Genomic DNA, 13,975 nt, shown 5'->3' on the forward strand with positions numbered 1-13,975 from the left:
AAATGAGAACTGCTTTGCTGTCTCCAAAAAAGTTTATACACCAGTCAGATTTTGGTGCATTCTGACTCTGTGTCTCTTTCAACCAGGTATAAAATAAAATACCCACTAAACGGTATCTCAGGGGCAAGAAGAGGTCCTATTGGTTTGACTGTTTTACTAAAATGTTTGACACACTGGGTTATTAAAGTTCAAGTGAATTCACATATCTTTCAAATCCAATCTGCCAATCAAGCCTGAACCAACAAATGTGGCAGGATCAACTGGTCATCTAAAAGTGTTGTTTCCCATGGTGAACATTACCATGAGAAAGAAGGTTATTCCTATGGTTTTTAAGGATTTTATCGAAATTTAGATATACCACTTCTTAATGTTGCTGTGATTGCATGTGTTTTTTTGAGGCTGAAAACTGTTTGAGAACCTGGCTCTCTGTTAACCATTAACCTTGTTATTTAAAAAAGGCTGTAGGTGGCAAAACAAAGGTATCTCAAAAGCCTCTCCTTTTACAGTTTCACACAAATCTAAAGCAGAGCAAATATGATGTCAGTAGGCATTAAAAGATAAAGCAGAACAAACACCATGTCAATAGTGATGGGATAGGCTCAAATCTGAAGGACCATTGATGTTTGCATTTAGCTATCCATTTGTTTACTTTGGTTGCAAAAGTAGAATGTCTCCAAGTATTTACCTGCTGACCTTTAAGATGACAAACAAAAGAATGCGGTCTAATCGAGTTAATATTGTGTCATTACTTACATAACTATCAGAAAGGTAAGTTTCAAGAGTACCCTTTATAACTAATAAAAGTAAAAAACAACAAAAACAAAACACCAGTAATGCAAAATGTAAGGTAATATTTCCAAACAAAGCTTTTACTCATTAAAAAATATTTTTGATTGTTGTAAGGGATGCTTACGGTGGAATAGGCAGACTGTGCATTTTCAATATGAGGTAAAAAAAAAAAAGGCTTGATTTTGTTTGCAGAATTAGCAGCAATTGTTTTTTTACACTTACATGTTTCCCTCACAACAGGAGGGAACTGGTGGCGGGTCACAGCAAGGATGATGAAGATGATCAAAGGCCAGGCGATCAGAGTCAGGGACCATACCTGGAAAAACACAACATATTTTAAAGCTTTGTAATAATATTATTTCAGGGAGACTTAATGTACAGAATGCCATTTTTTCATTCTTAGGTAATTAACTAGATATTTTTGACTCTTTGAATCTCACTCACTGGCCGTCTAATTACTGCCAGTCTATTCTTCCAGAGAAGAAGTTGAAGTTGGCGAAAGAAGGCCATCACTGGTGGAAGAGGCTAAAATAAGGAAAAAAAGGAAACAAAGTTAAAAATGATATTTTTCATTCCATTAACTTATATATTTCAGTGTTCATTTAAATACATTAGCTGGCCATTAAGAAAAAAACAAAACAAATGCAGTATATTTCAGGACTAGTATTTCCATGATCCCAGTATATATCTATATATCTATCTATCTCTATATATACATATACATATATATGTATAAATATATATATAAAGTGAGAGAGAGAGAGAAAATTCACATTCACATTCAAAGGTAGGCATAGACATTTTTGGATAGGTGGGAAATAAAGCTACTATATAACTTGGTGAGAATTTATTCATTAAGTAGCTCACGTGTAGGTTACTTAAATCATATGACAGATTTTTTTTTTCTTGTTTTCTACAAGTCTCATCAACTGTAGCTAACGTCTATAGCGCAAACTTGCGGAAATAAACGGTAGGTTTAAAATAATAATAAATAACAGCAATGTAAATCACGTTAATGTTGTCGCTCAGTTTAGCTCATTTAGGATAGGCACTCAAAAAAATAGTCCACTGCACACTCACCTCGCAGCCGCTTTCCTTTTAATAGCTCAAATTATTTGTTATGTGACTGTCGCTCGCAGATTTGCCAGGGAGGGCATGGCTCCTAGCAGGATGCACTTTCCATCAGTTGTTCACCGAAGTAAGACAGAAGAAGACCACGCTCAAACGTAGAAAAAAACCCTCTCTGAATGCCACCGCGGTTAGTGTAAAAGCAACAACAATACTGGCAACCTCAACCTCTCTGTCGCTTGTCTTGTGTGTGCGTGTATGAAAAGGTAAATCTGGAGTGGAAAAGGGCGTGTTCTCCTGTTGCACCTGTCTGCCCACAACAACAAAAAATGGACCGCATTACCGCTTAGAACAAGAAATCGCATTCACTGGTACAAGGAAGGGCGCTACTTGAGGACGCTTTATGTGCCTATCTTAGTACAATATTTAAGTAGATTCTAGTTACCTCGGATAATCACAGCTGATAGATTCAGAGAACAACCAGAGCTGCTTAGAGAAGCATATGATGGAATTAGAACTGGTTGTTTTTTTTTAAAATGTGTTTATGTATTTTGTCCTAAATGATAAATAGAAAACCTAAATTTAAAGGTTGCATTGATCTTAAATGCCTTCTTTTCGTTTCTATAACCAGTGAAACTGGGAAAGTTAAACCTCTTATTAAATCTACAAGGTATGAAATTACACACCTAATTATCTAGAGTGTTGTCAAGGAGCTACTGTATAAGTAGCCACAGAGAATAGTCACAATGATATGTGTGAGGGATCCATTGGGAAAAGTTAGCACTCACACACAATACTGTTTCCACATAATGTTGAGAGGGAATACGATCCGTCCAATTCAATGATATCGATGATATTATAATAGATTACATATAAATAAAAATGATCTTACACATTCATATTTCACTTGTGTTCTTGTATTTTCAAAAAGAATAATATAACTGAAGCTTTCTTTCAAATGTACAAACATCCTGTACAGACCATGTGAGAAAAATAAATGTTGGCATTGACATTGTTGCATTATAGTGCATTCTCCAAAAGTTGATTCTGTTCATCTGGATGTAGCATTTTCAGTGGGAGAAACATTTCATCACTCATCCAAGTGACTTCTTCAATCTCAGCTGACTGCAGGTTTCCCCAGTCTTATAAACTTGCAAACATATAGTGTACGCTGTTAAGTGACAGGAGGATTGCCAGGACTTATACCTCTGGCAAAGCGGATGGCACAACACAGAAGAGCTACCTCGTCAGGCCAGGACTCTGCAGTCCTTTTACACCTACAGGCCAGTGGACACTCTTTCAATGATGAGGATGTACACATCCTAGACAGGGAGGAACGCTGGTTTGAGCGCGGGTTCAAGGAGGCCATTTACGTGAAAAGGGAAAGACCATCTCTGAATCGAGGAGGGGGCCTAAGGGTGCATCTTTTGCCATCGTACAATGCTGTGATTGCAGCCATTCCCCAACTCTTTGTGAATGGTACTCATGGCCATTGACCATGACTATTCTATTCTATGATGAAGGAAGTGGGATGACATGAGTGACGAAACATTTCTCCCACTGAAAACGCTACGTCCAGATGAACAGAATCAACTTTTGGAGATTTACTTACCTGGATGATTGAGCATGCATCAAGAAGATTATGGTGCATTCCATTATCTTTAACTCAGAGTATGAGTGGAAATTTACTGTCACCCAGTCTTTCTTTTATGGTACTAACATTTGTTATGCAGGCTGAGTATTACATACTAAATCTTTCCACAGTCAGATTGTTTGATAAAAACAACAACTGCGAAACAATGGGCAGCAGGAATAGGGTTGGGCCATTTCACCTATGCCCAACAAGGCCATAGGTGACATATGACACTTGCAATGTTATCATAAAGGTAGCAATACTGGTTTCTGATCTTGCAGTGTGCTGGGAAAAAATGTCAGCTGTTTTTATGCAGTGTACTGTCTTACCACAGGAAGCTTATTCGACTAGCTACTGCAATCCAGTGATGTATAATACACTCTTCTTTTTGACTTTGCTCTATATAAAGTTAGTTTTCACTACAATGCTGTGTGAAAGCCATGAGCAAGCCCTTATTTTATATTTTTCCTTCAAGGACACAGACTTTATTGTAATAAAGTCTTGAACAATAGTTCTTCAGTCATTCTAAAGATCTTTCAAAGGTTTTCTTTGGATATTGGCTGCTTTGTCTCTTGTTTTCAGTCCAGTTTTTGTACCTGACCATTTTCAGAGGAATGTCTTTTGTTTGTTAAGTCACTTAACACTGACCTATTAGATCGGGAGAGAAGTACGACTGTAAGAGTCTTGACTTTCAATCTCAACAGAATGGTATAATAAGGGGTTTTTTTGTTTTGTTTTTTTGCTTTATAAACTATATGTTTACACATATTTCAAAAAGACATCTTTTTTTCCATTTTCCCAAAAAGTGAGGGGTGGCAACACTTTTTGTTTCTTTGAAACAACAGAACAATTACAGAAAATAATCAATTTGTAGGTAATTCCCTAAACTAGCTTTATTAAACATCTCCATTTACATATGTACTGGGGAAACTTAATTATAGTTGAAGAGAACTGGAATTATGCGGTGGTATTAATCAGATTCTGAAATAACAAAATATTTTATTTTAGTTTTAGTAGGTTTCTGGCAGGGTGGAAGGTAATAGGTAAAAGTGCCTTGAAAAAAACATGCAAGTCTTTTGTACAGTACCAATTTGATGGCAAGTTATGTGTGACTTCTTTGTGTTATGGCAATACTGCTCCCTGTAGTACTTTAAATTAGGATTGCAATGTGTATGCTTGGAAACAGTTTGTGGTTTAAAAATCAGGCTGGAAAAATTTGGCATTGTAACGTCTTCATTATGGTGGTATTTACAAAGTAAAATGCCTGATTTCTGTTTTCTAATTTCCTACCGTTCCAACACTGGCAATATTATGAAAGGGCAAATACTGTATAAAAAAAGTGAAACATATTTGTGTTTCTAAAATCATAATTGATTGTGCTTCTTGGTAAGACACTTCACAAAAGCAAATTTTCTTAATCGAATTCACAGCATAACCTCTGATTACCAATTTGTAAAAAAAACAACAAAAAAACCTCCCCTCAAAAACCCCGCTGGATTTAAAATGAGAATACACCATCTAATACTCTTTGTTCCATTACAAGACAATCTGTTCACCATTGCCATGAATACAAATAAAAATGAAAAATACAGTTAAAAAACAAAACAAAAAACAGTACATATACAATCTAAAAAACTAAAATGTAAGCAGCTTTATTTTTTGAAAATGTAATTAATACTGTACATGTTTGGCAGTCCTCTCTTTGCCTATTTAGCATAAAGTCCAAAAGAGCGGTCTTTTCAGACCTGGGAGCACAACACTGAAAACATGAAAAGTAAATAAAAATGAACAACAAAATTGTTAAAATATCTTGAAGATTCCAAACACTGCATTTGGCCTTTGTATAACCAAACTCTTAATGGTCACATCAATAAACAATTTTCCAGTGTGTGGGCTGTTCACATTCTTTCTCAGTGTCCCCACAGAAACGGTTGTATGTAGTTTTGGGGTCAAAGCCCAGAATTTCCCTCTCTTCGTGGATCCGGAAAGAGAAAGTGGAAACTGATGTTCCTATAAAAAATCTGGAAAGACACGCAGAAAAATATAAATTCAAAGATGGTGTCCATGAAAACTACACAATACAGTGAGAACAGCATGAGTCACCATGAGTAGTTTTTCAAGTTGAAATATTTTCCATGGGCAGGAACACGTGATAAAGCCAATGAAATATCTAAGCTATTTTCTGTTAAACTAAAGTTGGGCATAGGTTAAAGAACTAGTATTTCCACAATAATCAAACAAACATTTTTTAAACTGATGCACATTATTGTGCCTATATGTCTAATTTAAAGGGAAAAAAGTTTGGGATATTTTTACATTGTGATATTTTTACATTTTGCTTAAATTAGTTTACTGGCAAAATCATAAAGAACAGCCGTATACAACAATAATGGGAACTTTGAACTACACAACACCTTTACCATAAGTTACAAGCTAATGTGCATTACATTCAAGGATAAAGGTGTTTGGCCACTATGTGACAGCATTTACCTTTTAGCATAGGTAATGACTGAATGACATTTCCCCCTTGAAACTTACCATTAGCTGTATGTGCTTGCTGCTGAGGCTGCTCAGTTTAGAAAGACATGCAACACCACAAATTTGAAAACTCAAAATGTATCATCTATTTATATTTTCTCACTCAATACTCCTCTACAGAGGTAAAATAACACTACCGTAATGTTATATTAATGTTAAAAATTGTAATGACTGGAATGAAAAAATAACCGATTTCCATGTCATATACGTGTAATTTTATATTTTTTGAAATACATAACCTGCCTTATTACTAGTATCACAAATGTTAGCGAATAATGCATTAAATACTGAATGTATTAAAACCGTGAAATTAAATATACCTTGCATGGGCACATATCCACTGGTCAATTATGGCAACTCCGCCATCTTTAAAGAGTTCGAGGTCCTCTGTGGATGGCTCAAACCGCACCATGTCTGGCAACAACTTTTTCAGCTCCTTTATTTCTGCAAATTTTACAGATTAACAAGTATAATAAAATCATATAAGTAACTATTATCTATTAGATAAACTACTACTAAATGTTCACACTGTTCTTTAAATATTTATAGAAAACTCACAGAAATACTCATACTAATTTAAACCACAGAGTATTACTGGAAGATATTACAATATATATATCTTTTTATACATTTTGTAAATCAAGTTACCATACAGGGTCCGTCGTCCGACAAAGAGTTAAAGGAATTATTAGCAGATTATATTTTATTACAAGTATTAGCTAGAAAATAGTGTTCTAAAACTTGACTTAATATGCAAATCACTGAAGCTTCAATGCATTACAAGTATAATTTCTCTATCTTTAAAAATGTGTGTGTGTCACTACCTTCATCATCTGCATCTGTTGCAACAAAAACTTTATCAAGTTTATGTTTTTTCATCAAGCTGCGTATTTTTTTGACAGCTCCCTTAAGGCTCGGCACATCCTCTCTGTGACCCCAGATAAAGTCTTTCCGGCGCAGGTGGACGCCCAGATATGGACCACCTTTAGCTGAGCCAGGCTTGGCCTGAGGAGTGATCAAAAAATAGCACATCACTTCTTACAATGCTGCTCAATATGGAAAATGGTCAAACCCATAACCAGTACAATCCCATAAATATACTATTATAAGACACTGCCAAACCTTCATACGAGTCCAGTCCTCGCTATATGGCGTATGGTCTGTTTCATCTGTAGAGTTTAGATGTCTTGATCTGAAGTTATCCCCTATGAGACGCAGGTGCTTTGCAAAAACCATGCTGCGTCGTGTCTAGAATAAACACAGACCACAGTTTACAGACAGCCAAGTTTCCCAGAATCCCTTTGTTTTTGAAAATGCAAAAGATACATAATGTAACTTATTATCAGTAACAATACAGTGATGCCACAGTAATGCTACAGTATACTGCACATAGAAAAAGTCTAGGAACAATAACACTGCCTAAGATGACCTAACCTAACCTGAAACATAAGACGTGATGTATCACGAACTGAAAGTTCTATAGTTCTTGACTTACATTCCAGTAGTCCTTCCCAGCATAGTGATCATGAAGGAGTGTTTCTGCTCGGTCGAGCATAACAGATCTGCAAAAACAACAGCATGCAAATAGGATTACCACTGTAGGTGTCATAAAATCTGACAGAGCTATAAGTAATGGCAGAGCTGAATAATAATGAAGTGAGATCATCTTTCAGACATGTTCCAAAAAAAGAAGAAGAATCAAACACAATTTTTTAAAACGATGATCATATGATCAGCTTTATGTTGAGACAATGCCACCCTGTTATTATGCATACTTTTTTATATTCACCTGTATTCTGAATTACACACCAGGAATAGTAATGTCTAATTGTAATGCCTATACTGAAATGGTACACCAAGTTGAACTATTGTAATGTTTTAAAGTTCTTTACAGTTTTAAGTCAGTTCAATTTTAAGGTGGAAATAGTGACTTTTAATGAAGACATGTTACATTATTCCAGTAAACTAAAAGCCTAAACCAGATTTAAGAATTCACACCACCCATTACATAATTTTCTAAAGCAGATATAATCTCTTATTCATATTTTAGTATGTTTAAATGTCGACTTACCCTCTATAGGTGACATAACAGCAAGAAAATTTCATGATAAATCCAAACGGTTTACCAGCATCACTTAACAGCTTTTACTGTTTGACTGATGCCAGATAACAAATAACAATAACGTATGGCTGGTGACTTTTTTATTAGCATGTTCCTTTGTAGACTCACATCGCTGTAATGTTTTTCTGAAGAACCGGTGCTATGACAGATGCATGGCCTTGTGCTGATAAACACGTTACATTTCGAGCTCTCGTCTCCTCGTATCCCCAAAACCAGCCCCTAAAAAACAGACAAGATACATGTGGCAAGTAGTGGGCACAGATAGACACAGAATTGTGAATATGTGCGATCTACAGTATTGTGCAAAAATCTCAAACCATACCTAATTTTTTATGTTTTGCTAGAAATGTCAGTAATATGCCCCAGGAAGACTGAAAGTCAATATTTTATAATCTAATAGATCATTTTTATTCAGTGTGCACTTCTTCTTTTGTCCTCCAATTGTCCATTTTCCTCAGACTTTTTAAGGACTCACTGCACCATGCCAAGACACAGTGGGGGAAATAACTGCTGAATGTGTAAGTTTGCTTATTTACAAAGAAATTAACAGTCTCTAATTTTTGTTGTTTCAGTTTAATGCCGACAGATAGAATATCAACCAAAAATCCAGAAATAAAGGCACATTATATAAAAGTTATAAACTGATGCATGTCATTGAGTTAAATAAGTATTTGATCCCCAAGCCCCAATTTAAAATGAGTTCTTTTCTAAGTTATATGTTATGTGTAGCCACAAAACTACTTCATCCCATGAGTCAGGTGCTTTTTATGCTTTAATGATTCATGGGTCAAGTGGTATCTAGTGGTTTAACAAACATAAAATATTTCTCTGAAAATGGCCAGGTGGAAAGACTAGACTTAAAAACCCTGAAACAACTTCAAAAGGTTTGGAAACCTATTGCTCAAGACCACTTCTGGCTCCTTGGAAGCAAATTTCACAGAAATGAGGGGTGGATCAAAACTTTTGCAAAGTACTGTAGACGTGAAGTAGGTTTGTGTATTTTCTTGTGTAATTACATCTTTGTTACTAAAAAACAAATATATTCACCACACTAATACCCACATCTTTACTTCTGACCCTTGTCATGATACAGATAATGGCATCTAGTTGTTGTGTGTGACAAAATGTATGAGTGGTATTGTATTCGTAATGCAATGTATTATACATGTTGCTGGTTTTCTGCATTGTTTAATCACCTGTAGTAGCCATGTTTATCTTTGGAGTACATCAACTTCTCGATGCATGGCCGCTCGTCAACCTTTTCCTCCCATTTTCCGTCAGTCCATCCTTCCGCATAGTTTTGCAGTACCAGAACATGGTCTATAAACGGGCCTCCATTTTCTACACCAAGGAGAGTTCAGTTTGCCATAAACAAATAATTGTGTTGCAAAGGGTTTTAATTTATGTATTTTAATTTATTGAGCTTGAAATTCCCTTTCAAGCTCGGGTCCAGAGGCCTGGGAGCTTAAGGGTCCTGCGCACTATCTTAACTGTTCCTAGGACAAGGTAGGCGAGTGGCTCCAGCAGATCCCAGGAACAACATCCGAGATCTCTGTCCAGAAGAGCGCAGTCCTGGAAACAGTAAGATACTGCGCAGGACCCTCAAGCTCCCAGAGGACCTGAGCGTGAAGGATAGACCGCCAGCAGGGGCAAGAGGGGAATTTTTTATATATATTAGGTATATCTCTTTCAAAAAAATGAAACCTAGTCTGCATCACCCATCCAAATGCTCACCAGCGATGAATTCTTCATACTCAATAACAGGTACGTTGGCCTGAAGGCTAGTAAGGCTGAAGAACTCCCCCCATGGAATGCGGATTTGATGGAGATTAGGGCTCTGCCAGTGGTAAAGGCGACCCCATGGGGGAAGCACCAACACCCAGTCATCTCCTTCTTTCCTCAGTGTCTTGACCAGAGAAGCCATGCGAATATAGACATCTCTGCGCAGATTGAAACCCTCTGGAGGGTTTACATCATACAAAAGGTACCTGTGGTGACAAGACAAAGGCATAGCACATTATTTGTATACTGTAGCTAATACTTTCCAAAATTGAGGTACCACCTTAAAACATTAGAAAGCCTTACTCACTGTTGCAAATTTAGCTTTTAGTGATCCAGGCAGTTGTGTTCTCTGTTTTTTTGTTACAGTAGGCTGTTTAACAATTCTGGAAGTTACAGTCTGATCAAACAAATAAGCATGGGTACAAATAACTCATACATATCACCTAACTACAGAAAGCAATAATGCACATACAATAACCAGAACACTAAATTCTGCATTAAAGGTAAACACAAATGAAATCATGTTGTTGCAGAACTCCACTATAGAACAATAATGTTCTGGCTGTTCTGGATTTGTGGTAATTTTATGGAAGAAGGCATTAAATTGTAAAGTTTTTTTAATATATTAAGATGACGCTTGACATAGTCAAAGCTGGCACGATATCAACATAGACTTAAAAGGCCAAAAAGAAAAAAAAAACCCGACGTGTTAACTACAAAGAAACACTGCCTGTACGGTTAAATGAACAGCTGCTTCCAAATTTACGTTAGCATTGCTGGTTAGCCCACCGTTACGCTATAAACTTACCGCAAATCCCTGGCGGCAGCGATGGGTGCAGTAACCGTCTGGCTTGCACTAAATACATTATCACTGTTTCCTTCATCGAATGCGGAAAGGGCGACGAAAACTGACAGCAAGAACGAACTGAAAGAACACGCCGAAGCAAATAACATCAGCAGTCTATTCAGTACGCTCTGCGCCATATTGACTCTGAGCCACGCACTTCCGGAAGCGTCTGCATGGTTGCCGGGCAACCAGCAATCACAGACGCAGACGACAAAAACGAGGCCAGAGTGCAAAAGATTATTAGCCCTTTTTAGTTAGTTGTTTTTATCTATTTAGATAACTTACATTTTTTAAATATAAATATCTTGTTGACTGCTACATGCTTCCTTTCTGTGCAGGCAGTGCTGTGCTGCCATATTCACAATCAGACTTTTTTTTAAGTAGATATTTCACAAGTTATATGGCTAATTTCCAACCCCTAGACAGGATAAAGCTAGTGTCAAAGGTAGAATTAGGTGAGTGAATCTAATCAAAATATTACCTTAAAGTAAAATACTTGATAATATATAAAATACTTGATATATGCTATCTTTGATTTAACTTAACACTGCACCATCAGAGTATCAGTATACACTTCATCACAAATGCCTGGACTAAACTGCATTTTTTCATACAGCCAAAAGTGTTGAATGTATAAGCGGGTTGTGGCATGTAATTATTTTGTTATGATTGAGAGAGAATCTCCATGCTGTCACTGCAAGGATCGCCAGGTTGCAGGACAGGAAAAATTAACTAATTAAACACTAGCTTGCCTATCAAGATCAAAAATCTTCAATACATGAAGTGACACCTTCCCACTTTAATCCCTCCTTACAGTATTGAAGAGTAAATATATTACTTAAATTTGAGTTTGAGAATTACGTTCTCTGTGAGCTGCACACAGAATTTAGGAGAGGCATTTCACAACATGGTTGAAAAAACACAGGAGTCTACAACACACAATTTCCCCTTACTGAAATGTTTTTGTGTGCATCTGGTATTTTCAAGCAACCAAAAAAGTAGCTGATGATGGTTACTGAGCCCTGAACATAAACTATTTCTTTGTTTAAAAAAAGACCTATGGTAAGATAGAATGGATTCTTGAATGGATGAGGAGAAGGGAAGAGGAAAATGAATATAATTACAGATCAAACTAAATTGTTTTAGTTTGACTCAAAAAAGACAAAAAATGGTTTTAGGCAAAGCTGTCTGTTATGTGTAAGTACAGTATTAATTTAGCCACTGAGTTCGGTGACTTTTCATAATTTAACAATTTAAAGGGTATTGTTAATTGGTTAAACAAACCCAGTAACCCAACATTCCTCTGAAAATGGTCAGCACCTGTCCAAAGAAAGCCTTTGAAAGACCTATAAAAGCTTGGAGAACTATTGCTCAACATAATTTGAAAGCATTAATATAAAGTTTGGTTTCTTGAAAAAAAAAAAATAAAGAAATGACAGATCACTCAAGCATTTTATACAGTACTGTATTTTGGAAGCAATTTTTTGAGCAACAACAGTTCAAAACATTTAATACAAACTAAACAACCTACAGAGTCTGTAGGTTTCGAGGGTAAATAAAAGTAAATTGATTAGAATTTAACATTTTAATCTCACTTCTACAAATAATAAATAACCAATATTAGTTTTATCCCAGAAAATAACAAATAAGATATAATGCATTTTAATATTCATCATCATCTTCAAATGAATTGATACCTGCCACCTCTTCATAATCCTTCTCCAGAGTAGCCATATCTTCTCTGGCCTCTAAGAACTCTCCTTCCTCCATGCCCTCCCCAACATACCAGTGAACAAATGCTTTCTTGGCGTACATCAGGTCAAACTTGTGGTCCAGTCGGGCCCAGGCCTCAGCGATGGCTGTGGTGTTGCTTAGCATGCAGACAGCCCTCTGCAACTTGGCCAGGTCTCCACCAGGAACCGCAGTTGGAGGCTGGTAGTTGATGCCCATCTTGAAATTTGTGGGCAACCAATCCACAAACTGAATGGTGCGTTTGGTCTTGATTGCTCTGATAGCAGAGTTGATATCTCTGGACACCACATCACCACGATACAGCAGACAACAGAGCATGTATTTACCATGACGAGTATCACATTTTAGCATCTGGTTTGAGGGTTCAAAGCACTCATTGGAGATTTCAGCCACAGACAGCTGCTCATGGTAGGCTGTCTCAGCAGAGATGACCGGGGCATAGGCGGCCAGAGAAAAATGGATACGAGGGTAGGGCACCAAGTTGGTTTGGAAGTCTGTCAGGTCAACATTCAGGGCTCCATCAAAACGAAGTGACGCTGTAATGGATGAGACTATTTGGCTAATAAGGCGGTTGATGTTAGTGTAGGAAGGACGTTCAATATTAAGGTTTCTTCGATAAATGTCATAAATGGCTTCATTGTCCACCATGAAGACACAGTCAGAGTCCTCCAGGGTGGTGTGGGCAGTCAGGATGGAGTTGTAAGGCTCCACCACTGCTGTGGAAACATGAGGGGCAGGGGAAACAGCCAGTTGAAGCTTTGACTTTTTGCGAAACTCAACAGAGAGTCTTTCCATCAGCAGGGAGGTGAAGCCAGAACCAGTTCCTCCACCAAAGGAGTGGAAGACCAAAAATCCTTGAAGACCATTGCACTGATCAGCCTGTAGATATGGAGAAAAAAACCCACTAAGACTGGTGGTTATGCAGAGCGGGCTTGATTGCAAGTTCTTGTCTCTCTAATGGCTACTCGCTTACCAGTTTGCGGATCCTGTCAAGGACAGAGTCAATGATCTCTCTCCCAATGGTGTAGTGTCCACGGGCATAGTTGTTAGCTGCATCCTCCTTTCCTGAGATCAGCTGTTTAGAGTGAAATAGCTGACGATACGTTCCTGTTCGAACTTCATCTGGAAAATTAAAAGAGAACACAAACTCATCTGTTATAGGAAGTGCTTTTAGTTAAATGCTTTTAGTTCAATTAAGCTCAGATTCAGAGCACTACTTACCTATGACAGTGGGCTCCAGGTCAACAAAGATTGCCCTGGGGACATACTTCCCAGCCTCCGTTTCACTGAATAAAGCACTAGAGCAATGATTGTTGCCACCTATAGGCTTGTTACTAGGCATTTGGCCATCTGGCTGGATTCCATGCTCTAGACAGTAAAGCTCCCAACAGGTGTTTCCTATCTGAACACCAGCCTGGCCTACATGAACGGAGATGCATTCGGG

At 37.3% G+C, this 13,975-nt stretch overlaps 3 protein-coding genes across 4 annotated transcripts in view; all 3 read right to left on the reverse strand.

Annotated features, from left to right (window-relative positions):
• abca12 (ATP-binding cassette, sub-family A (ABC1), member 12) overlaps positions 1-1,299 on the reverse strand; it is a 58,291-nt gene extending 56,992 nt beyond the window's left edge. Inside the window, exons 1-2 of the mRNA XM_063496776.1 lie at positions 1,234-1,299; positions 1,012-1,105 (exon numbers count right to left, since the gene is read on the reverse strand). Coding sequence (XP_063352846.1) covers positions 1,012-1,105; positions 1,234-1,299 — 160 coding nt within the window. The remainder of the gene's footprint in view (positions 1-1,011; positions 1,106-1,233) is intronic.
• A 1,537-nt stretch (positions 1,300-2,836) lies between these two features.
• Positions 2,837-10,922, reverse strand: pofut2 (protein O-fucosyltransferase 2). Of its 2 annotated transcripts, XM_063499997.1 has the most exons (10): positions 10,741-10,922; positions 9,885-10,138; positions 9,347-9,491; positions 8,259-8,369; positions 7,524-7,590; positions 7,151-7,276; positions 6,853-7,033; positions 6,349-6,472; positions 6,029-6,056; positions 2,837-5,511 (listed from the first exon to the last, which is right to left on the reverse strand). In XM_063499997.1, the coding sequence occupies exons 1-10, from the start codon at positions 10,914-10,916 to the stop codon at positions 5,440-5,442; spliced, it is 1,284 nt and encodes a 427-aa protein (XP_063356067.1). In that variant the 5' UTR covers positions 10,917-10,922; the 3' UTR covers positions 2,837-5,439. The 2 variants fall into 2 exon arrangements, with proteins under 2 accessions (XP_063356067.1, XP_063356066.1); XM_063499996.1 differs by lacking the exon at positions 6,029-6,056.
• Positions 10,923-12,441: 1,519 nt separating this feature from the next.
• Positions 12,442-13,975, reverse strand: LOC134644083 (tubulin alpha chain-like). The gene is made up of 3 exons (XM_063496781.1): positions 13,753-13,975; positions 13,505-13,653; positions 12,442-13,410 (listed from the first exon to the last, which is right to left on the reverse strand). Exons 1-3 carry the CDS (start codon positions 13,871-13,873, stop codon positions 12,442-12,444), a joined length of 1,239 nt encoding a protein of 412 aa, XP_063352851.1. The 5' UTR covers positions 13,874-13,975.

This window comes from Pelmatolapia mariae, linkage group LG16_19, assembly GCF_036321145.2.
Source record: "Pelmatolapia mariae isolate MD_Pm_ZW linkage group LG16_19, Pm_UMD_F_2, whole genome shotgun sequence".
NCBI classification, from domain to species: domain Eukaryota; kingdom Metazoa; phylum Chordata; class Actinopteri; order Cichliformes; family Cichlidae; genus Pelmatolapia; species Pelmatolapia mariae.

Coding starts and splice junctions, on each gene's coding strand:
- pofut2 (XM_063499996.1), bottom strand. CDS start 10,916: ATGGCGCAGAGCGTACTGAATAGACTGCTGATGTTATTTGCTTCGGCG. Junction 9,492..9,884: donor GTATGAAGAATTCATCGCTG/GTGAGCATTTGG, acceptor TCCTTGGTGTAG/AAAATGGAGGCCCGTTTATA. Junction 7,034..7,150: donor AGGACTGGACTCGTATGAAG/GTTTGGCAGTGT, acceptor ATCACTCCTCAG/GCCAAGCCTGGCTCAGCTAA.
- LOC134644083 (XM_063496781.1), bottom strand. CDS start 13,873: ATGCCTAGTAACAAGCCTATAGGTGGCAACAATCATTGCTCTAGTGCT. Junction 13,654..13,752: donor CCTGGAGCCCACTGTCATAG/GTAAGTAGTGCT, acceptor TTAATTTTCCAG/ATGAAGTTCGAACAGGAACG. Junction 13,411..13,504: donor TTGACAGGATCCGCAAACTG/GTAAGCGAGTAG, acceptor CCATATCTACAG/GCTGATCAGTGCAATGGTCT.